This window comes from Pantherophis guttatus, chromosome 4, assembly GCF_059756535.1.
Source record: "Pantherophis guttatus breed Tessera chromosome 4, ASM5975653v1, whole genome shotgun sequence".
NCBI lineage: Eukaryota > Metazoa > Chordata > Lepidosauria > Squamata > Colubridae > Pantherophis > Pantherophis guttatus.
Window position 1 is genome coordinate 48,380,159 of NC_142066.1, and position 25,412 is coordinate 48,405,570.

Genomic DNA, 25,412 nt, shown 5'->3' on the forward strand with positions numbered 1-25,412 from the left:
TACTGTAAATGAATCAGAGTTAAAGGCTTTCAAAGCAATCTTTTGCACTCATTTACTTTCCATTCTTAAGAAAATATACAAAAAGTGTTAGGAAGTCCTGTCAAATTTAACATCTTTCTGAGAAGATATAGAAAAGTTCGAATGTCACAGAAGTGATCCAGACTTATCTGGATACTAATTAAATCCCAAACAGCTAATCACAGTTAACAGATAATACTAAACTAAAATGGAATAACGCTAAAAATATAAGAAGGCCCCTGCTAGACCAGGCCAAAATTTCATTTAGTCCAGTGTTCTGTGTCATATAATAGCTAGTCAGATACATACAGAAATCTCACAAGCGTGAACAGGAGAACAATAGCTCTTTTCTACAACTCCCCAGCAGTTGGTATTTAAAGTGTGCTGCCTGTGATTCTAGGGATAGTAAAAAAAAATCAACTATCAAGGTATCTAAATATTGATAGCCTGTTCCTCCATGAGCATTGTTGGATTTTTGAGAAAAGTTGTAGCACAGTGTTCAAGACACCTTATGGAGCTTATATTATAATCATCTATCAATTTCTGGAACTAGGTTAGTTACAAAAGGATTTCTGTGACTTGTGTGACCAGTCATAAAATTTCAACTTTCCCAAACACAATGTGTTTCCAAAATGGCTCTGCCTCTGCCCACCTCCACCACCATCCCATTTTCTATCATGTTCATCTCACATATGTCCTCCTAACAGGTGAACATACTTCTAAACAAAGCATTCACTGTCAGTGTCATATGTAGGGTCAGAGACATTCTTATAAATATGACGGTTTGCAATACACCATGACAGTTTCCTCTTGAAAAGCGTTAGAAGTTTGTAGAACAGGAAACCATTGCTATTTGTAGTGTATTACCTATTTTTAAGGACATTGCTGATTTGATTTATTGTTTATAAATCCATGATTTCAAACATACACCAAATTATTATTAGTACTGTTTTATAGTCATAAGACTATTTAATGAGCCATTAAGATTGATGGGTAAGGAGGGAAAGATTAAACATCCAGATTTTTTTTTCCATCTCATATCCTTTTCCATGTACAAATCTCATGTTTTCCAGCACCACAGCTTGAATAATATTTATAGCCCAACAGGTCTCCACATGTTCAGATTTGTATTTGAGACTTCATGGAACTCAATGAAAGACATTTAGAGGTTCTCAGCATAATTGTTACCCAGATTTCTGCAACGTGTTGAAAGGATAGACTGTTGGTTGCTATCTCATACATGAGTAGACTACAAAGTCTTCCTCTTCTTCAACATCTTTAAAATGAGACTTTTCTTCAGATCTGTAAGAGACTTAACACTGAATTGATTTACTGCTTGATCATTTGGTAACAAACTAAATATTTAAGCAATTAACATAGTGAGTGAAGTCAAGCATCACCATTTCAGTGTAGTTGAACTGAATTAAACACACATTTGTCTTTTAAAACAGATGTTTAAAGATGACAAGAATGGATGTTCAGGTTCATCTGTCCTAAATGTAGTATTTGTTTTTACTTTACATTAGATCTACTAAAATTTTCTGAATCTGCTTACTGATGTCTGGTGGTCATCTAGGTTGTTGCAACCTGGTAACTCTATCATATATTGTATGTGATTGAATTCCAATTTTGATCAGAAAAGAAATAAAAACTTTTGACTCCACTTTCTTTCTTTTGAAGAATGATTTAATTTTTCCTTTGTGGAGATGTAAGAATTTAGCATGCTGTATTGGTTGACCTTGCCATATGAACATTTAAGGTGTTAATTAAAACAAAAATGAACAAAAAGACTAACAACATAAGGCCCACAAATGTATTACTCTTTAAATTAAAAAGTTAAAAAATTAAAATGAACTGAAATTTTGGAGATGTTCATTCTTCCCTCCCTAATGCGGAAGAATATGGAACTGGGCATCTCTGAACGTTGTGTAGTTAGTACTTTCCTGAATAACTGATTTCCATTGGCTCATAGGGATTGTAACCCAACCTTTAAAGGCCGCTATGGCTGTCAGCATAACTTTATTACAATCTGTAATTAACCACGTGTAACAAAAATGCATAAAACAACCCAAAACACAATTTTTAAACTTATTTTAAAATCCTGAAGTAAAAACAGCACTTTCTAGAATAAAGCAACGACAGTTTAAGAAATTTTGTCATGCTTCTAGAAATGTTTAAGTTCCAATCATATAAAATCATTCTTGGAACAGGTGAAACTTCTAACAAGACCTGGAATTATGAAGGTATGGACATGGGCTACTATAAAAAGGACATTGAAAAACATATGGGCTAGAATTTCAGATTCCTCAAAATCACAAAGGCAAGTTCATTCTGAAAAGAGTTACCGTTATACCTTCCTTCCAATATCATGGACAGCAAGAGATTAAAGTGTGGCAAAGAAAGTTCTACAATATATTGGATGGAGAATCCAAATAGGTAATGTTGATGATGTGAAGAATTATCCTTCCAGTGTAATTTACCAAGGTCAATCTGATCTACCTAAAGAGCTATATTGAACATCGATTGTCAGACCGTAGCACGAGCTCTTAATGACTCTTTGGTCTGCAGAGTTTAACATGAAATTGCATTGACATAGGAACCTTCTACTAGTTTTCTAGGAAGAGAAAAATTATTACTAAGCAGAGAATTACTGAAAAATTAAAGCTTAAACCAGGAGGTGTGGGGGAGTTGTTTGTTTGCTTTGTTTTAATGCCTTTGAGTCAGGGTTGATTCCTGGCGACTGCCTGGATATGTGTTTTCCTTGGCAAGTATTTGGAAATGGTTTACCACTGCCTGCTTCCTAGGACTGGAGACAGTGACTGGCCCAAAATCTTCCAGCTGGCTTTCTGCCTACAGCAAGATTAGAACTCATGTCTCTTGGTTTCTAGCCTGATACCTTAACTAAAACACCAAATTGGCTTTCTAAACTAGCTGATGTATGGAGACCTTTGAATCCAGTGGAATCACTCCAGTTTTTGAGTGAATTGTTGAATTGAAATAGGAGAAGATACCCACAATAGCACTGTTAGAAATCTAGACTGAGTTACATCTACTATAAGAGCTTTACATTATTACATGCATGTAAAGATATGTTGGCAGGTACGTGATTCCTTTAATGGGGAAAACAACCAGAATGGCCTTAGCAAACTACTGTTAACTTTATCAGGAATAGATTTAATGCATTCATGGCATGCCAGATTCTAGATTAGAGACTTAATTTACTAGACAGAATTATTTCACAGATGAAATCTGGTCGATATTTTTATGAGTGAATAATTGAGTATGAAATTCTGAAAATGAGGTTCTATATGAGCGAAAATTGATATATGGGCAATTTTACACTTTTACACTATACCAAATGACATGTTTGTAACTTTAAGTTGATTGAAGAAAGATCCCGATAATCTATACATTTTGGAAATTTTCTTCTGGCTACTACAGGGAAATTAGTTACAGCATGCAAGGATGTTTAATGAAATATGGCACTTCTCTTGACCCAAGATAACACTACTCTGTGTTCTGCTGTATCAATTCTAGAAATCCCTATTCTATTGTCATTCCTGAAACATATATGAAGACTTTAAGTTACACAATATGTTGAATTAGTATCCACATTGCACTTTCATCACAAATAGATAGCAACATAGAATTCAGCTTCCTTCTTCTCTTTTACCCACTCCTAACCCTTCGAAATGATTCGTAGTGAGTATCTGTCATTGTTTCCTCCTCAACCTCCTGTCCATCTGGGATAGATAGCTACAGAAGTCACAGCTCTACCCGGGGCACTCCACAAACATGATGTTAGTAGCAACAGTGCTCTTAATGGCAGTTGTCAATAAAAGACCCCAAACTGATTTATTCTGAAGGGAAGGCTTAAATTTAGAGTTGCCAGATTCAGGGACTTCAGGATATTTTGGCCTAGGGAGAATATTGCTACTCTTGTTTTCACCTAAGATACTAGGGACGAAAGTGCAACACTGAACTATGTCTCTATACTCCCAGTGTCATCAAAGTTAGATTATTTTGAGTTATTAATCAGGTAATAAAGGCAGGATCCAAATCTAATAAATAAATAAATGTCCAGGTGAAAACAAATACACACTTGCCTGGTTGTCAAACACAATGAAAATGGCCCTTGAACTATAGTAATATCTATATATTTAAATCAATTTATAAACACACCTCACTGCACACATTTAAGGCAGTGTACAAATCACATTAATAGTGTCAAATAGTATAGAAGAAATTTATGCACAAGGGGGAAAACAATACTTTCTATCTGAATAATGGGTACAGATCATTTTTTAAAATGGCAGATTACTGGTGGTGTCTCTTATACCATATAATTTTAGGATTATAATACAGTGTCCATGCTCAGTTCATTCAAAATTCCAAATGTAATAATATATTTTTTCCCAGTTGCCCTTTTCTTCCCTGCCTCCATACTTTCTCTTTTTGTATGCCCTTCTCTCGCCAGAAGAGGGGGGGATGAATTATGTAAATTGGAATTTAATCCCTCAAAAGGCAAACTCGCAGTTCAAGTCCAAGTATCTTTTTGTGCAGCCAGATGGAAAGCTGATCTTCGGAATCCTGCTTTTTTTCTTCTTTTGTCCAAGAGCTGAATAAAGCTTTAGTCCTGTGTTTTTAAAGTTAAAACTTAAGAACAGTTTTATTAAAAAATGAATATTTTTTTATGTTTTAAAACTTTGTCACTAAATGTTGACAAAAACATTAAAACCTCTTCCTTCCTAACATGCAGTAAAGCCAAGCATATTTTCAGCAATGTAGTGGGCATCAGCCTATATATCATCTGCCTGTGTGACTTTCAAAGAAATGCAGTAGAGGAGACAGAATCCCAGCAGGGAATTTCTGCCTTCTTGTCCCTTGATGTAATGCTTGGACAGGTGCAGCACAAAAGATCCTAAACTTGTGATTATTGGACCATTTGGAAAAGCCCTTTTTTCTAATAGAAAAGCAGGAAGAGTTTTAAAAAGACCAGGGGAAGCGTGAATGTGTATATGTACATGTTATGCATATTAGAAAAGTAATAATCTGCAATGCGTGTGTTGTTTAAATCTTAATAAAAGTACTGCTGGTACATGGCAAAATCTTATCACAATTGTAGGAACATGCCTATAGTGCCATAGAAGAAAAAATATAATTATTGGACATTCAATCATTTCTTCCATCACAGGCCTGAGAATTGGTCAGTTGATAGCACTTTTACTTAGCTTTGTGTGAATTGAGCTAATGTACACAGTTAAAGTATTGCATGCAGAATTTTCTTATCTAGGCACAGCAGTTTTTGATGGAATAGATTCATCATGGCTATTCATCATTAAAAGTCCAATGGGCATTTTTAGGGAGAGGCAAGTAATGCCCCCAGCATCGTGATATCATGAAACAAATGATATGAACAATGATATTATTGTGGCTTGTTTCAAACATCTATGGGTGTAACTTAGATTTCCCTCCTCTTTCTCATTTCCAGTAAGAGTCGTATTCTGTTGTTGTTGTTTTTATTGTTTGTTTGTTTGTTTTTTGTGCCTCATGGCACAGGTATTGATTCTTGGCGACTGACTGGACCAATCCCTGAAGTTTTCCTGACAAGTATTTTCAGGAGTGCCTCCTTGCTAGGGCTGAGAAGATGTTATTGGCCCATGGTCACACAGCTGGCTTTGTGCTTAACGCAAGGTGTCCCAGTTTCTAGCCTGGTACCTTAACCAGTATACCAAAAGGCTTTCTTATATCAAAATTCAGTAATTTTGAAAGTTTTGAACAGGAGCAGTCTCCACTAAAGCATGCAAATGTGAGGTTTGAGATATTTGTAAATCAGAAATGTAAACTCATTGAATATGTACCATAATTAGGTAGATGATTTTTGATGCCTGTAATGATGTTGATAATAATGACAATTATGATGTCCTTAGTTCATTGTCTCATTTAAAGCTTGTCTGGCTTGTGAGATCCTACCAGCATAACCCTTAGCTTTATTGAAGACTTATGTCCTGCCACCATAACAAGATGACATCTCATCATAATGTAATAGACTTATAAGACCGCTACTCTGGTAACACCTAAATAAATAAATAATAAACACCTGAGGCAGTTTACAATTAAAAGTAATCAGATACATCAACTGTAGCATATAACAAATACAGTGTTACAAATGTGAAAATTCATAATTGAAAATCACAAATAATATAATGCATCATTAAAAGTTTCCTTCAACAGATGACTAAGCTGTTAGCAGCTCAGAAATCAAAACAATAAGGAGCTAGGTGAATAAAATTGTACAATGTTCACATTCAAAAAGATGAGCTTTTCTGAAATGCCTTTGCATAACTAGAGTGGCATCACCAAAAATAGTCTCTTTGTAACTACTCAGAAGCTGCCATATAGAACAGAATATCTGGACAAAAGTGTAGAGACTCTCTAAACAAATGCAATACAATGGAATTCATAAGTGATAAACTAAGCTTTTCCTTCCATGGCAACATAAGGAGGAGGAGTTGCATACATTCATTCCACTGTCAAATATCTTAAAAGGTTGCTAAAAAGTTAAGTATTTCTTTGTAACTGGACTGATTGATGGCAAACCTTTTGAATTGTAAGCTGTTGATGAATAAGACATGACAAGTGTGAAGCATGCAAGTAAATGTAAAAACAGTAAATTCAATATAAAGTAAGGTCAAAACAGAAAGCTAGTTTGGAGTAATGGTTAAAGCCTCAGGTTAAGGCCTCCTCAGGTCAGAACCTAGGAGAACATGAGTTCTAGTCCAACCTTAGGCATAAAACCAAATAAATGACCAGTCACACTCTCTCAACCCTAGGAAGCAGGTAATGGCAAATCACTTTTTGGCAATCATCACGAGTCAACACTGACTTGAAAGCACATATGTGCACGCGCGCATGCACACACATACATACAGAAGTCAAAACCAGATTTTATATTAAAAAATTAAAGAGCTCTACTTAGCAGAATGAAGAAAAAATGAGGCCACTAAATGTACCAGGAATGAACCAACATAATTTAAAACACTCATCTAAAAATATTAGCTCAGTCCCTTTATGACTATTAACTCCAAATCTAAAATTATCTAATAATATCAAGGTGCATTATCTATTCATTTATCATTATAGTTAGATATTTCCTTTTTTCCAAGAAAATGAAATGGCTTACACAATTCATCTTATCTTCATCAAAACTTTATGATTCAAGAGAGGAAAGGAAATACCCTATGAGCTTTATGGCTAATTGGAGATTTGGATCTTACTAGGTCTATCCCTTATACCTCCTGCACTGTGTTATCTCAAGCCCTCGCATTGATTCATGGAAACAAAGGCTTTTGTTATCAGATACATGAAATAAATTGAAAATATAGCAGGTGCGAAGATATAGAGGTATCTTCAGAGGTATCTACAGATACAGATTTATAGCAACATTTAAAACTAATTAAGAAGGTGGAAAAAAGGTAGCAAAAGACTTCCTGATTAACTTGAGTGCTACACCTGTCAAAGATATACTAAGCAGCCACATGAAATAAATTAAGTTATATTATACTTTGTTCAAATGTTTTTATTTATCAAAATATAAAATACAGAAATATAAAGAAAAATGAGGATAATGGGAAAATATAATAGCAAACCTATCTAATCAGCAAAATCCAAAATCAATTTTTTTTTCTACCTCAAGCACAAAGTCCAAAAGTGGTTTCCAAGTAGAAACAAATTAATTGTGTTTTCTTTAATCAAAGCAGTCAATTTAGCCATCGCTGCTAATTCCATCAACTTTTGCAGGCACTTGTCCATAGTGGGAATCAATGTATCCTTCCATTTTTGTGCATAAAGTATTGTTGCTTCTGTCAGCATATGTAACATTAAGGTTCCATATCTTTTTTCAAGTTCTTTATCTATTAAGCCTAAAAAAAAAGGTCTCTGGTTTTATCTTTATATTTACTTTAAGAATCTTCCGTATTAAGATGTGAATCCTATTCCAATATATCTTTGCTTTGTCACATGTCTATCATAAATGGTAATAAGTTCCTTCTATATATTTACATTTCTAACATTCATTTTGATGGTACCTTTATACATTCTTGACAATTTCTCTCAGGTTGGATACCAACAGTACATCATCATAAAATTTTCTTTTAAATTATAATTTAATATGAATTTTAATCCATGTTTTCCCATTGTTTAAGCATATTATATGCAACATTCTCGGTCCACATACAAACAATGCTTTACATACTCATTCTCCAAGTTCAATTTCAATAAGAATTTATAAACCTTAGCAATAATATGTTCATCACTACTACACAAAAGGATTTCCAATTCATTTTTCACAAAATCAAATCCATAACTTTTTAAAGCTAATCTAAATCTTTAAATTATAAATATGCAAAATATTGGTTCCAATTCCTCTTTATATTTGAGGATAGGGTCACCATAATTGAAAGATAATACTTGACTATGAGTCAACCAGTCTGGCCTCACCAGTATTTCTTTTCTAAAAGAAGCTTCTAGGGCAACACCCAAAGGGGTATCTTTGCAGAGAAAAGTTATATTATACTTTGAACAAAAGAAAGAAAGCTTGTGTGTCTCCATCTCTTTCTCCTCCACTCCACTCTATTCTCTTTGAAAGTGATTACTCCCAATGTAGCAGTCTTTAAAAATGGAGCTTCAAACAGATCCAGAAAGGCTTCTTTAAGGTCTCATGTTTAACCTCCAAATATGGTTTGTTCCTTCATGCAGGGGTTCATTCCCGCACGAATAGTGGTAAGTCCATGGAACAGAAGAGTTTGTCAGAAGATACCAAAACTAATAGGGCCTTTCTTCACTTGTTCCTAACCCTGACACAAACATGACTTTTTTTCCTGCTATTATCTGCTGTGTCTTCACTTCATTCTCATGACCTGTCTCTAGGTGTACCATTGCTAAAAGTAGTATTTCTCCCATTAAACTGACAGCATCCAACAGCAGGCAAAAGCTATGAAATATCTTCTATGCTTTGTCAGGCATTATGTCAGATGTGGCATCAGATGATTAGAGAAGCGTTTATTGGCAGTTTCAGCTCATAGTCACATCTTTGGTCCTTGGTCAACTTCAGCTGCTGTATTTCTCACGTTGCCTTCTCAATGAGATGTGCCCAGTTCTTTGACAAGGCAATGCTAGAATAACAGCAGCTGAAATTGACCAAGGACCAAAGATGTGACTATCAGCTGAACCTGCCAATAAACGCTTCTCTGCAACCCAACAAGATAGATACAGACTTCAGAGGATAATTAGAACTGCACAAAAAACAATTGCTACCAACCTGCCTTCCATTGAGTGCAGACCTGTATACTGCACGAGTCAAAAAGAGGACTATGAAAATATTTACAGACCCCTCACATCCTGGACATAAACTGTTTCAACTCCTACCCTCAAAACCATGTGATAGAGCACTGCACATCAGAACAACTAGACACAAGAACAGTTTTTCCCCCATCATTCTGCTAAACAAATAATTCCTTCAACACTACCAAACTATTTACTAAGTCTGCACTACTATTAATCTTCTCATCATTCCCACCACCCATCTCCTTCCACTTATACTGTATAACTGTAACTTTGTTGCTTGGATCCCTACAATTTATATTGAAATTGTTTCCTGATTGCTTATTTGTACCCTATGACTATCATTAAATGTTGTATCATATGATTCTTGATGAATGTATTTTTCTTTTATGTACACTGAGAGCATATGCACCAAGACAAGTTCCTTGTGTGTCCAATCACACTTGGCCAATAAAAATTCTCTCTTCTCTTCTCTTCTCTTCTCTTCTCTTCTCTTCTCTTCTCTTCTCTTCTCTTCTCTTCTATTCTATTCTCTAATCATCTGACTCCACTTCTGACAGAATGCCTGACAAAGCATAGAAGATATTTGCTGATTTCCTTTGAATCTGCACAAGAGCAATAGAGCTATATTTTTTAGCACAGCACAGGGATTTTCTTTCTGCTTCTCTGTCCACCTTTGTGTAATTGCGTGCAAAAGCATACATGTGCCATTTCACATCCACTACAGCAGGGGTCCCCAACCCCCGGTCCGTGGACAGCCAGTAGCATGCCAGCAACTAGGTTGCACAACAAGCAAAACCCCATCCGTGACATGCTGCCTGCACACAAAATCATGCCCCCTCTGGTCCGCTGAAAAAACTCTCTCCACAGAACCAGTTCCCAGCACCCAAAATTTGGTGACCACTGCACTACAGAGTGATGGAACAAATCAGTAGCTAGTAAATTAAAATGGTTCAGAGCAAGTCAAAATTGTGCTATAGTTCAACTGATAGCACAATAAGTACTTTGACCCTATGTCCTTGTTGTTTCAGGGCAAGATAGCATAACATAATAGTGAGACAATATGACAATAACCCCACACCTCCCAATTGCTTTTTGAACAAAATGTGAGGTATCTGGGAAGATGGCATTTGTTGCCAAATTCTAAATAAAGTGCTGCCTGTGACTCACTGTCGTTGTGATGCCAATCATTTTTTAAAAATTCAATTCAGAACAAGGTGTAAGAGGAACAGCATGAGAAGAAGCATAACGATGATGCACACAATTTACAGTCAGACTTGCTCTGTTTCTAATGCAGGACTGTGATTATTGGTGACAAGCTTAGAGGAACAGTAAAAGGAGTAATCAACCAATCATTTTGCTTATCATATGCTACACATGTATAATCAGAACAGCACTATTTCAACAGTAAGCCAGAACACTAGGCAAGCTTAAGAATCTGCAGTGGAGGCAGTGAGTTTCATAGCAGTACAGTACAGTTACCTGCAAATCCAATGGATAGTATTTTCGTTTATCAGAAGTGAAAGATCCATAAAAGTGACCAATAACTCCATCCCTCATAAATTTGATTAGTCCTTTCTTAAAACCATTTCTTAAATGGGTGACACAATGAAATCTGATGTTGGCAAACTCATTTAACCTTATGTTGCATCAATAAATACTTCCTTTTACCAATTCTTAATCTTTCCTTAGTTTTACCAGCAACCTGAATTCTAGTGTTGTAAGAAATGGAAAAAGAATCTGTCTCTTTTCACCATGCAAAATTTACAAACTGCTGTCATGTCACCTCTTACCTTTCTTCACAAAAACTCATCACTTTGATTCTACTGCAAACAGATGCTTAAGAGGAATCCACATCCAGGACATGATTGAATTAACATTCTCCTCCCATTTTTCTCTCACATAATTTCATTTCGAAGCAACTGTCCAGCTGCCGTCCAATGCCTGCCTCAATATATTGGCCTGATTTGGTTTCCCAAATTTTCAGTCAGTATATAAGCCAAAATGAAAGTGAGAATTCAGCAAGGTATTTACTTATAACAAAGTTTCTTTGACATTTTGATTAGTGCTAGTGAAGTGTATCTCTAATTTCCTTGATTATTCCTTGTGATTCAACACAGCTACCTCAGATTTTGTCTGGTTTGGGATATTTTATACATTTATACATGTTTCTTTCTTTCTTTCTTTCTTTTTTTGAATGGATGTTCAAAAAAAAATTATATAACATCCAGATGTTATATAATTTTAAATTGCTCTTTTATTGCACACTGAATAAACGTAGATGTTGTACCCTATGGGTTGCCACAATAAATTATAACTGAATGATATAAACTAGGCAGATTTTGAAGCCCACACGCGCTCTTTCCTTTCCCCCTCCCCCGTAAAGATTTGTTTATTCGCTGCTTTGGCCAAAAGGTGGCGCTGATGACGTTTTTATCTGTCAATCGTTAGATAATAGGTTTTTAAGCGACTGTAATATTCCTCCTCCTTTCTCTCTCTCTCTCTCTTTTCTTCTTTTTTTTCCTCGCTCCATTGCCCCATATTGGACAATAAACAAGAGAGGGGAAACGGAAAAGAGAGAAAGAATGAGAAATGGGGGGGGAAAGTGTTCTCGTACTTTAGATGCTAACTCCGTCTCCCCTCTCTCTGCCTTGAGGAAGCCGGAAAAAGAAACAAATAGCAACCCCCCCCCACCTCCTCCCCTCCTCCTTCAGCATGGTCGCAGAAAAGCGGGTCGCGGGGTGCAAATGCAAATGCAATAAAGCCGAATAAAGGTCCCGCAACATCTACACTCCAGCGCTCCCCGGCTGCCCCCGAACCTAAGACTTCAGAGCCATAATTGCTGCGCGGTCGGCTGCAAGCAGCCCGGGCGACGTTGTGTGCGTGTGTGCGCGCGTGAGCGTCGGGTGTCGGTGAGTGTGTCGGTGTGCCTGGGGACCAGCCACCGCGTCTGCCCGAGCTCAGCGCCAGAGATGCCGCCAAGCTCTCCTTTGCAAATAACAATGTGGCATTTTCGTCCGGGGGGGAGGCGTCCGAGCCTTCTGCCTTCTTCCCCGTCATAGCGGATTGTGTGGGGGCATATCTTTTACATATCAAGGCGGGTCGGGGGAGGAGAGAAGGCCCGAGATCAAGAAGAGGAAGAAAAGGACGAGGAGTAAATGCGTGCTTGGAAACAGCCTTGCCAGCAGTAACACAACAAGGGGGTGGTGGGGTGGGAAATCAGCAAAAAAGAAACTTATGGAAGAATGAAGGAGATGGTGGGCGGTTGCTGCGTCTGTTCTGATGAACGCGGCTGGGCAGAAAACCCCCTGGTCTACTGTGATGGGCATGGCTGTAACGTGGCGGTGCATCAAGGTAAGACCCCCCACCTAGCCTTTCCTCCCCGCGGATACCTTGGCCAAAGCCTCCCCCTCTCTCCCGTTCCCCGCCAAACCCGGACTCGCCTTCTAACTCTCCGGGCGCTTGCCAGAAGTGGCTTGGCAGATCTGGAAAAAGACCGTGGGGGTTAACCGGGACCACCTCCTCCCGCACTGATTGCCTCCCTAAAACCTTCGCAAGCTTTCAGTAAAATAAAAAAAGCGGCGGGATTGGTTTTCGACATGGAGGAAGAAGAGTTGGAGGCGGGCTAAAACATACATCATCATCGCCGCCACCACCACCATCATCTTCATCATTGTTATTGTTGTTGTAACCGTGCATTAAAGGAATTCTAGCGCCTTTTGTTCCGATGGGGTACACTTGACAGGGGAGAGGGAGACGGATGCAATGCCGTGCAAAAAAAGAAAGAAAGAAAGAAAGAAAGAAAAAAGAAAAGAAAGGGGGGGGGGAGAGAAAAGATTTGAGGAAAAAGGTTAAACGGGTGATAGCCTGTGTATGTTGTCTATGAAAAGCATGATCTTAGCCTTTCCTTCTCCACTGACTATGAGTATGTCTATGTGTACATGCTCCTAGTTATTGCTTTGTTTTGCTTTCCTATTCATTAATTTTTAATTGCACCACCATGTAAAGAGGGTGAAGATGGGATACATCTGAATGCCAACAGACTCCAGAAGCATAGGGAAGCGTCAGTTGTAATGGATGTTGTAAAAAATATATTATTTGACGTCGATTCAGAATGGCAGTGACCTCTGACTGTCTCCCTCAGCTTCCTTCCGGATTAGCTGAGCTTCTATTATTAGCTGCCCTGTAACATTGGGGATTTTTTATTGTTTATTTTAATGGGGGGGGAGGGGAGGGGGAGGGGGGACTTTTTGGCCTGCAATTGCAAGGTAAGTGAAGCAAAACAGAAGGTCCCAAGGACCAACCTGGGAATATACTTCTTTGCAAAGCCACCTGGTGTACAGAAAGCTGAAATGTGCGTGTGAGAGAGAGAAAGAGAAAGAGAGAAAGAAGAACACTCTCTTATTACCACTTTCTAGTTACCTGTAGTAGATCATTAATCCTGGACGTATAAGACTGAGGTGAAAATACCTCAGTTACACCCTGCCTCAGATCTAAGTTTATTGCTATAGCCTCACATCTGAGCTAAGCTGCTGAAAGGAGAATGAGTTGAGTTTAGAATTCTTTGCTGTGGTGAATAGTCATTATAAAGGAGAAGTCTTTACTTGGTCATGTACTGAACTTTAGTTTGTGGCAAACCCACTGTTCTGGAACATTCATTTACATAGGAGAATAACTAGTCTCCAAACTTCATCTGGGATAGCTGAAATTTTAACTTCTGTGGATATTCTCCCTGCCCTCAGAAGCTGTCTTCACTTGGCAGAACTTACTGGTTTAATCAGACTTTTGAAGTTTGATGGAAGTTGGAGGAGGCACCCAAACAGAATTCATTTCTTTTTTTCCCTCTCCTATAAATCTTACAATATAATAAATTTGTATAACCTGGTTTTATAACTGACATCTTTTTAAAAAAGGAAATAGCTGTTACAGGAGATGACAGTATCTAATCAACTTTGACTGATCTGATCTGATAAATTAAGTGTTGCTGGATCTGGAATGAACCTAGAGGGGAGACAACCAGGGTAACAGAAAGATTTGGAAGGAGGTGGCAGAATCCCAGAAGAACATAATGGCAACATGTATTGTGCGAAGATCACAATATTTACATATGCATGTAATTACCTGGAGTCAAGCTTGACTTCAGTGGGCATGTCAGATATTATCTAACTTAATCAATGGTCTGTGGAAAACCAGTGATTAGTGGAGGTTCATCAAGTGGTCCACCATAACCTTATTATATTTGCTACCATTAAAAGAATTTTCTAAGAACCTCAATTCTGCTTCTCTGCATCTGACCATCAGCTGATTTCCAAAGACAAATCACTGGCCAAAAACTTGTTTATGGAAGTGCATATGTGGATAATACATACATAGTGAGTACTTCAGTTCAGAAAACTGACAATGGTGAACAGGAATTGAATGTAGTTATTGACTCAAATCTCATCACGCAAGTAACAAAAAGGATGAATTAGAAACCCAATAGTTAATATCAAAACATAGGATTTTAGTAAAGATCTTAGTCTTCTAATGCTCAATAAATTTCTGTTGAACATTGTTGATCAGTAAGCATGAGTTGCTACAATGGCATGGGATACTTAATGTTTAATTTTGAATTAATGTTTAGTAAAACATTTAGTTTAAAAATACTCCTAAAATGCAGGGGATGGAATATACAAATGCAACTATAATCTCTATATTATTTGCTAAAAAAATGTGAACTCCTGAGCTTTTAAAGACAAAAATGTAGGGGTGTGTGTTTAATTTGGCGTTTCCTGCATTTTCCAAATATTTATCTAGTAGTTCTGAACAGCAGAAAGTTTCGGATATACTGATCTAGATATACAATGAATCACACTTTATTCATATTACATATTATATATTTCATAGCATAAGACTTAACTTAGGTTACACTGATTATTTTAACTAGTAGTTTCCACAGTAAAGTCTGAAATGAATCCTTAGTGAAAATCAAGTCTGTTTTAGTAACTTTGATTCTATCTCTTGAATATCCAACACATAAAAATAATTAGGCAAACAAGCAAAGGAGGGAGAACGTTTGCAAAAAAGAAACGTGTCAGATAGAATAGCATCTATAGAGAAAGTAAAAAAAAGTTGGTGGTTGCAACAGTCCTGTTTCTTTTTATATGTTCTTCAATAAAAATGCACCTACAAAAAGAATAGGATATTAGTCACACTTGCAGAACCACTAACTTGACCTTTTGACAACACCTTTCCCCATGGTGCTGGTTAGCTGACTGTTTACCTGAGTTAGGGAGAACTCAGTAAAGTTAAGCTATAAATACATTCATAGTGACTAACAGTTTGTAAAAATGTTGACTAGCCTCCTAAATGGGTGGCATTTCAGATTTCCCCTTTGGCCATAGAACTTTGAAATACTGGCAATGCAATTTAAAAACCCAGGATTTTTATTTGACTTATATCAACAAGACTTATTAGGATGGAAATGCACATTTTGTTCCTCAAACACCATATTTATTTATTAAACTTGTATAGCTGCTCACCTTAACATATGGCTGGGTGGCAAAGTGCATTACTGTACTGGTTTTGCAGGAAAAGTTTACTTTTGTCTCAGATGTACAAAACCCAGTTTGGTCAGATAGGACAGTGACCTTAAAACTTACATGAAGATGTAAAGTTATCATAGTTACCTTACCTGCACTAGTGTTGATGGTGACTAACTGGTAGCTTCATGGCAATCTATTGATTTAGAGGACAGGAAACAGATATTTGCAGCCAGACTATATAACTTTTGATGGAACTGAAACTCACCCTTCCTTCCTTCCTTCCTTCCTTCCTTCCTTCCTTCCTTCCTTCCTTCCTTCCTTCCTTCCTTCCTTCCCTATTGCAGAATTAACCCTAATGATACTGAGGAAGAGTTAAAGCTCTGTGCATCTTCTTAGTTTCTAGGCAAGGTGATTGTGGATGCGTAACTTTTCAGTTTTTTGCTGCTCTCTTTACCTTTTTAGATTTTGGCTTATTAAACTGGAATTGGACAAAAGATTGCTCTTTATAAAGTAAGACACATGACCATCCAGTCAAATTCCTTTTTCACAAATTGTATTTTTATTTTATTTTTATTTTTGCTGCTGCTTCCTTGTTCTTTAATATGTGCCATTTTTTAAAAAAGAATGATCTGGCTGAAATTTTCCAGTTCAGAAAATTAGATGCAGGCCAATGTCTGTGCTTTTTATATCTCCTGTTGTAATGATGGAATTCCACAAATTTCTCCTTTCCTTTCTTATGTACAACATTTAGCAACTCTGGGCACATGAAACAGCTTCTTGAGAAAAATGAGCCTAACTCCATACTCTTCTTTCAAGTTCAGTCTCCTTTAACACCATTTGCTTTTATTTGTTGATAGAAGAAAGTCAAACCAGACTGTGTTTAAAAGTTTAAGAGTTTTATTTGCTAGGTGAATGAACATTTTAATACCAATAGAGAAGAATATTTGCAGCTCAAACCTCACTCCCTATCAGGACTGATGATGGTATGGGTGATGAAATGTTTGCAAGAAAAAAACCCAGGTTTTTTTGGTTTTGAGCACTAAGGACCTCTGAATATTTTACTATTCTGAGAGCAGTAACCTGATAGTTGGCAGGTGTTACTCACCTATTAGGTATCCTTAGGTACCAATAGGTTTCAAGTTACTGTTCAAACTATCGTTTTTGACCTCAAAAGCCCTATATGGTTTGGCACCTAGATACTGACAAAATCAACTTCTTCTGCCTGTATCAGTTATACAGTATGCTCTTCCTAGATTACACAGGGAGAGGTTTTGAGTCATTATTGCTCTGAGTTTACCAAAAATACACAAATTTTAAAAAGTGATAAAAATATCCCTTTTAAACAAAATATAGGTAACCAAGGCCAGAAGGCACTGATTTTCATTAATTGTTCCAGCCTTTTAACTTTTACTCCATGCCTTTTAGCATTCTGGAAGCCATGAAATTGAGTTTTTATTTTTCATTATCACAATTACTATAAGTTGTTAAAACTTTGGTTGAAAAAATTCAATTAATTATATTTACCAAGAATGTTTTTGAATTTTAAGGAAGTACTTTTTAAATTGTTTTATAAACTGCCATTAGCTTGTAGAATAAATAAAGCATAAGCATAATAAATAATGGCATCAAAGGTACAAGTAGTAGACAGGATGGTGCACTCATACAATCATGGGCTGCAGTATCTCTCTGGGTATTGTGCTTGATATCCTGTAGGTTCCCTGTTCTACCTACTTTTAATTAAAAAAAGATGGAAAACTGGCATGCAGAAAAGTTAAACTCCAACCTCAAATTACTTAAAGTATTTAGGATAGGATAGGATAGGATAATTTTATTTCTATACTGCCCCTCTCCCAAAGGACTCGGGGCGGTGTACAGCCAGGTAAAAACACAATACAAATATCACAATTTAAATTTAAAAAATTATTAAAAGTATTACATTTAAGGCCAATTAACTAAAAACCCCAAAAATTTAAGAATTCCAAATTTAAAACTCAATTTATGAAGCTAGCCCCGCCTGTCGGAAGAGCAGGGCACAGCGGAAAATTTAACTACTTTAATTAAGTAAAATACTTAAATTATTTATTTAAAGATTACCTCTTTAGAAAACCAAAATGACAAAATATAATTCAGCATTTTATTTGAAAATGTAAACAATTGCCTGTCAGAAAAGATCAAGATAATTTGGGGTGCTAGAAAACATAAGGAAATATTAAAAGGGTACTGAGGAGCAGCACCATTAGTTTATCTTCTGGTAAATTAGTGGCCTGTACTGTAACTTATTATGCCCTCGCAGCTGCTGTTTGATAAGCAAACAAGTCCCCTTCCCATAAAAACCACTTTATTGCAATACTAATAACTTACTCTCAAAACTACACATAAATCCACTAGCCCAGAAAGTTAGCTAAGACTGAAGAAAATCATCTTGATCAGGCATGCATTGTTTAGCGGAGTTTTAAACATGAGTGTGTGGCCCAACATGATTCCAAAGAAGGAAAATTGATGAGGCATTTCCACTGAATGATTAGATATATTTTCATCTTCATCCCATTCCTTCACCAAACAACCAGATTTAAGGGTCAATAAATTGTGTTTATTAATTGTCTGTCTTTTAACTAGTACCTGATTAATGAAAGATTGAAATATTTCCATTTCTGCGTGCAAAGAAAGAGGAAGACAACTCAGGCTTTTGCATTATAATAAAAACTGTTCTTAATTTTTTTTTTAATTTCCTCTCAAGAAATATACTAGATCCAAAGTCACATGTAAATAAATAGATGATCCTAAAGTTTGATTCAATTGATCTACCAAACTAGGCAAAGGGGCTTCTAGTTCGTTAATTTGTTTATCACATTTCTACCCTTCTACAACCTAAAAAAAACCCCTTTCAGCAGTTTACAATGAAATAAAAGGTGTGTAATGATAAAATAAACCCCTCAATTACTTCAGATATCTAACCTTTCTAGCTTGCTAACAATTAAGTGGCAACATAACTTAAACATCCTCCAGAAAAGTTTCATCTTCAACACCTTCCAGAAGGCAAACAGCATCACAAAAAAACCTCGAGTGGAAGACTATTCCAGAGGAAGAGTAGGAAAACAATACTTTGGGGTTTCAACCACCTTGATCTTCCCAAAGTGGAGAATAATCAACTGTTTCTCCTAGCATAATCAAATCGGTCAAGCAACTTCTGTGGAGGCATTGTGGTCCTATAAGTAATTTGAGGCTGAGCCTTGAAGGGCTTTATATGTTAAAATTGGTACTTAAACTACATTCAGGAGCTAAAAGGGAGCCAATGCAAGGCCTGCCATATGATCCTACTAACTATTCCTGGAGAGGATCTGATCCATTGTATTTTCCACCATTTTTCCATCATCTTTAATGCAACCCTATTGAGAACATGTTACAGTAGTCTAAAGAAATGGTGATGGGGACATGGGCCACTGAAGCAAGGTTCATATATCCCAAATAAGATCACAACTAGGGCATCGCTGTTACTGGGCAAAGGGCTTTCATTTGCTGATCTATCAGAAGCCTCAAATCCAGGAGGACCTACTTCTGTAGGGATAGTGCAGCTCTGTCTAGAATTACCATTGAGGCCATTGAGGCCATAGAGAGAATCTGAAAATACAGTCTTGCTAGATTTACATTTTACATTCTTTCCCATCAAGGCCTTCACAGTCTCCAGGAACCTGGACAAATCTTTGACAGTGTCTTCAGGGTAGCATGAGGCTGCAATATAAAGCTGGATATTATGCTCAAAGCACTAGCTGACCTTCTCCAGTGGCTTCATGTAAATATTAAATAACTGGGAGAGAATTGAGCCCTGCAACCCCTCACAAGGGAACAAACACCGTGCCAGTATCTGCTCAGCTCCCACATTGACTCTTCTATTGCTTCTATGCTCTCATGAAATGAGCCAACATAGTCTAAGAAAAGGATTTGTCCATTAAATTTCACTGAGTAAAATTCTTCTTCTTAGCTTAACTTATTTCATATGATATTGTGAATAGGAAGTAGAAAGGAGGAAGAAACATGATTATCCCTATCAACTTTCTTCAAAAAGAAGAAAGATTGATATTAAAACATACAAATGGGTCAGTCCTATACATGCCCATTCAGAAATTAAGAAATTAAGTTTTACTCTTTTCAATGAACGTATTCACAGATAAATGATGGCCTCAGGCTGATGCTCAAGTTTCTGGAAGTTATAGTCCAAATATATAGAGGGGCTTTTTTCTAGAAAACTGATGCGTGTGATTGCAGAATAACTTTTTAGGATCCCATCTTTTTGATATTTGTTCCTTGTAAATTAAAGCTCTTATCCTCCTTTGGGTTCCTTGTGTGTTTCATGTAGGATGCTGGAATTATTTATATGTTCATATCCTTATGGGCATATTTATAGGTTTTTTTTAACTAGTTTTTCCTTTTATGGTAAAGCAACAGTAAATGCAAATAGTAGCAAAGGGAGGAGTGGAGAAAGGCAGTAAAAATGGAACATGAAATTTTAAAAAGAGAATATTAGTAACAGATCTTACTGGATGTCAGTTTAAGTGGCACGTTTTAAAATAAAGTTAAGCCAAGTTGGGAACCCAGATCTGGGCAAATACCCAAACTAATAAAATAGCCAGGATTTTCAAAAATGGAAAGGAGCATGAGAACTTCAGTCTCCTGATAGTAGCAAATATCTGTCTTCCAGTACAGTACTGTAGTCTGAGACATGAGTCTGGCAACCATGAATATTCCCATGAGCCACTTGTCTTCACCATCAAATAGATCTCAGAACTCAGATATAGAATTGATTAATAAGAGTGAATCTGTAAACTCTGAACTTGCCTTTGAAAAAAGGTTGAGAAGATGAGAATATCAGTCTAGAAATAAAGCATCACTGGAAGAGTCACATTATAATGATCAGGATCTCAGTATTTTTCATTCTTCCCTATCAGCATGGTTTATTTTAATTAATTAAATATATCGCTGGTATTTGTATTTTCTGTTGATTAGTCTTTTCAATCTAGTGCCCTTTATTCTTTTTTTTCTGCAATTATACTTACGTCCAGCTTCTCTGCATGCCCAGCCTGGGCGAAATAAAAAATAGATGTGGATCTATATATCTGGAGAGGATACTAATTTGCAGACAACTGCTTTAGTGCACAGGTATGTCAGTATTTGTGCATAAAGTTAGAGAAGAAATTTGCATGTTTCTCCTTTTATGTTTTTTATTTGGTGCAAAATATTGAAGCACATACAAATGAGCATTAAAAAAGATTACTCAGTTCAACCCATGAAATAGTATTGAGCATAAGAACCGAGCTCACATTTGTTTGATGGAATAATCTAGTCTTAATCTTAATTTTTACATAATCGTAGGTTGTTTCAGTTGTCTAATTTGCTTTTAAAACAAAAAAATAAAAACAAAAAACTTTTGATAACCTTACAAATCATTAGTGGAGCGGCTCTACTGGTATCCATAAATCCAGATGGACAGCTCCAAGCTTTGCTTATCTAATGGTTATCCAAATTTTTCCATAAATACAGATAACTACCTATGGACAATTCTAGATCTTTGTTACCATTTACTGGTTATCCAGATTTTTGCAGCCCAAATTTGGAATTCTTACATTAAACCATACTTAACATAGACTTGCCAATGCTATTCTGTATATTGTAGGTATCTGGTAATAGATTATATGATCCTCGTATTTTTCCAGTATATTTATTTTTTGAAAAGCCACCCCCCCCCCCGCCGCCCTCTTAAATTAACACAACGCAAATCTACAAGGACAAGCTAGGCTACAACAGAATGCAGCATGTGCAATGTGTAATAATGATGGATGGGGACCTTGAACAATGATCATTAATATGAAAATAGAAAAGTTACAACTATAGGTTTGGAATATTTTTCTCAGTATGATTTCAGTGAGAGTATGAAAGAGTATGATTTTAGAAAATACTATTCGTCACTTAACCACAGCAAGTTAGAATGGATTGACCAAGATGACTCATATATCTACCAGCTGTTTTTCTGCTGCTGAAAAAGAAAAATCACTTCATTGCCACGATGGGAGGTTCATTTTTACCTGTAATTACCTGAGCAAAATGGGTCTAATTTTTGACATTTTCATCTCTGCATTCATACACACAAATACACATATACTGCCTACACTCTTAACTATTTCTATTATATGTGTGCAAGTTCAATCTGTTATACTTTGTGGATTTTTTTTTGTCCAGGTTTAGAACCGTTTATGTATAATTCTGTAATGGTTTCCCATGGAAACCACTTGGACTGCAATCCTATACAGGTTCAATTTATAACCACAATGGAGACCAGAATATCTGTTGGTAAATAAGGTGGTTGTTAAGTGAGTCATGCCTAATTTTACAACCTTTTTATCGTGGTTAAGTCAATCACTGCAGTTGTTAAGTGAATCAGCCGTCATTAAGCAAAATCAGCTTCCTCCATGACTTTGCTTGCCAGTAGGGAGATTACAAAGCGTAATTACATAATCCCCCTAAGATCATGCAACTTTTTAAAATACATTCCATTTACCAAGCATCAAAATTTTGCTCATGGGACCACGAGGATGCTGGATTTAAGTGCAAGGACAGGTCGTAAATCACTTTTTTCACTGCCGCTGTAACTTTGCACAGTCACTAAATAAATGGTTGTAAGCCGAGGATTCCCTGTACACATTTATTTCTGAATCCTCTTGAACTTTGATAGAAGTTGCTTTACAGTCAGAGCATGCATAACATTTCTTTATTTAATATAGTTTTATTCTGTTTCTCATTAATGCAGTTCCTGAAGGGGTTGAAATAAACTTTTGCAGTATGAAATACAGACGCTAGATAGATTGAAGGAAAAAGAGAAAAACAAAGGTGAAATCCAGACCATATAGACCAGGGGTGTCAAACTCAATTTCATTGAGGGTTGCATCAGGGTTGTGTTTGACTACAGGGTGGGCATGATTGGGTGGTAGTGGCTGGGTGGGCATGGCTGGGGGCCCCCAGCTCGATGTTACTTGTGTCAGGGGCACCTGTGGTGGCCAAGTGCTAAGGCAGGACTTCCCTCAGACCCTTCCTCACATTATAATCTTCCTTCCTTCCTTCTCTTCTTTTTTCTTCCCTCTAAATTCTCCTTTCTTCTTCCTTCCCGTCTTTCCTTATTTTTTCTTCCTTACCCTCTTCCCATCTTTCCTTCTTTTTCTTTTTCTTTTTCTTTCCTTTTTCCCTTTCTCCTTTCCTATCCCTTGTTGCATGCTCAAATGCAAAAGAGGAAACATTTCTCCTTTTGTTTTGTTTTTAGTTTGTTTTGCTAGCCCTCTGCCAGTAGAAATGGAGCCCGGGAGGGCTGCTCACGGGCCCCCTGGGCCCCATTTTCAGCCACAACAGCCTTATTCAGCCCTCCGCCAGAGCTCGGGGGGGCAGGCCTCCCAGGCTCTGTTTTCACTGGCAAAGGTATCGCAGGCAAGTCCTTTGCTGTTTCCAGGGCAACCCTGCGGGCCAGATTTAATCACCCTGTGGGCCACATCCAGCCCCCGGGCCTTGAGTTTTACACCCATGATATAGACAATATTCAATATTCATATAGGGAAGAGGGTTCCTATATGAGCGCGTAGCTGAAAAGGACTGCCCAAGATTCTCAAAATTCACAAGAAGAGTTTTCTGTGTCATCTTAACAGTTGTTTTCATCTACTAGGGCCTTCTATGTGATGATGGAGGGGAGAGATGTATGCACTAAAAAAAATTAACTTTATACCTGCGGCCACATGACCAACATCCATCCTTGTGCATATGAAAAAGGGCAGGTTTTGCATGATCTTGGATGATATGCATCATTCCATTTTTAGGACTGTTCATCTTGCATAAGCAACTTTGAGTAGCAAATAGTTAAAAACATAATATAATGCAAAACACAAATGAAACCAGAATAAAATAAAAAAGCAGCTGCCTCTGGATGCTCTAACTCATTCTGTACTAACAAAGGCAAGACTGTAGGGTATTGCAGTCAGAGTATTAGATGTCAGTGAACAAAACCATGAATCTGACTGAGTTGAATTGTTGTGGCTAGAGTAAAATGGGCACAGCCAAGTGCCCCACTCATACCAATTTCATTGCCTTAAATTTCTGCCATATATAACCATTTCTTGCAGTTCCATTTGATCTAGTAAGCTCCTACAAAGCACATCTTTTGTGAATGCCTCTGTATTAATTACAGCTTTGGCACCAGGATTTTGTGGTCGCAATCATAGATCCTCATGTCCTCCCCTAATGTGAAAATGATGAGATATTCCAATAATTATTTTATTCTTTTGAATATTTTTTTTCTGTACAAAATGGAGATGATTGCATTGTTAAAATGGTGGGCTCTCTGCTGGATTTAGAACCCTGGCAATTGACCAACTTTTGCTATCTTTTAGAATTGCTGGCATTTTCAACTGGCCTCTGGATGCTACTAGTGTGGCATCTCTTAAATATGACAGAAATAGATCCACTGCAGGACTTTCGATAAGAAGCAGCATAGTATTTCTCACACATCTAAACTGTTGAAAACAACCCAGTGAAGCTTCAAATGTTGCCTGACCAAATATTAACCTTTCTGGTTTGCAAACATGGAGTAGGACTAGGAGTGGTGATTCATGTATTTCTAATTCAATCAATATTTCAGAAGAATGTTTTGCCTTTGGAACCATTCTGAATCAACGTCAAAACAATTAAGGTCCAATATTGTATATATCTAAAGGAAGTTCAACCTAGATTTGAAAAGCTCTTCTGTAACTCCAGTACAGGCTACTTACACTGTATATGAATAATTAGATCCCAATTCCCTTCATAGCAACCAAAACATATAGCCACAAGGGAATTATTTCTGTGCACATCAGTCTCAATGGATAACTGGGAAGACAGAGTATATATTACTGCTTTTTCCCTCCTGTAGCTCTGTTTTGATATGATGCATTAACTTAAAATCAGAGATTTTGTTGTGTAAAACAACAAAATTAAATTTTTTGTTGTGAATCCAACTCCAGGATCAGTGCAGGGAATTCAGAGCTGGAATATTCTCAGGATATGACTTTTCAAAGACATCTAACAAGGGAGAATCCATCAACCATCAATTAAAATCCATATTCCTTGTAACATAAGTCCATTGAATTTATCTCTTCAGATGTAGTAGAGAACACGTTTTGCTGTCCATCAGACATTTGAAGAGTGCCACGATATTCCTCTCTTCAGTTTTCCAGATCTCTTCTCCAAATTAAACAAGACCAGTTACTTTAATTTTTGTTCCTTACCATATTGTCTGCTATTGTGATTACCCTTCCTTTGAATCATAAAGGACATAAGTGAACCCAGTTCACCTATGTCCTTTATAATATCTAAGGCCTCAAACTGGATCTAGTAGATGAAATATATGGCTACCGCCGAATAATGTGAAGTTTTCAGAACACATTATGGTGTCCTGAAAACTTGTACTCCATTAAGGCAGCCTGAAATTACATTAGCTACGTTTGCACGTACATCACGCTG

At 36.9% G+C, this 25,412-nt stretch overlaps 1 protein-coding gene across 14 annotated transcripts in view; it reads left to right on the forward strand.

The window, feature by feature from the left end:
• MLLT6 (MLLT6, PHD finger containing) overlaps window positions 1-25,412 on the forward strand; it is a 180,112-nt gene that overhangs the window by 38,559 nt on the left and 116,141 nt on the right. For 4 of the 14 annotated variants that reach the window (XM_087892102.1, XM_034415649.3, XM_087892106.1 and 1 more), the window contains exon 1: window positions 12,218-12,714. The exons of 2 other annotated variants lie outside the window; for them this stretch is intronic. In XM_087892102.1, coding sequence (XP_087748228.1) covers window positions 12,606-12,714 — 109 coding nt within the window. In that variant the 5' untranslated portion in view covers window positions 12,218-12,605. Of the gene's footprint in view, window positions 1-12,068; window positions 12,715-25,412 lie in introns of those variants that run through there. 8 more of the 14 variants (XR_015733804.1, XM_034415651.3, XM_034415648.3 and 5 more) reach the window with 3 other exon arrangements.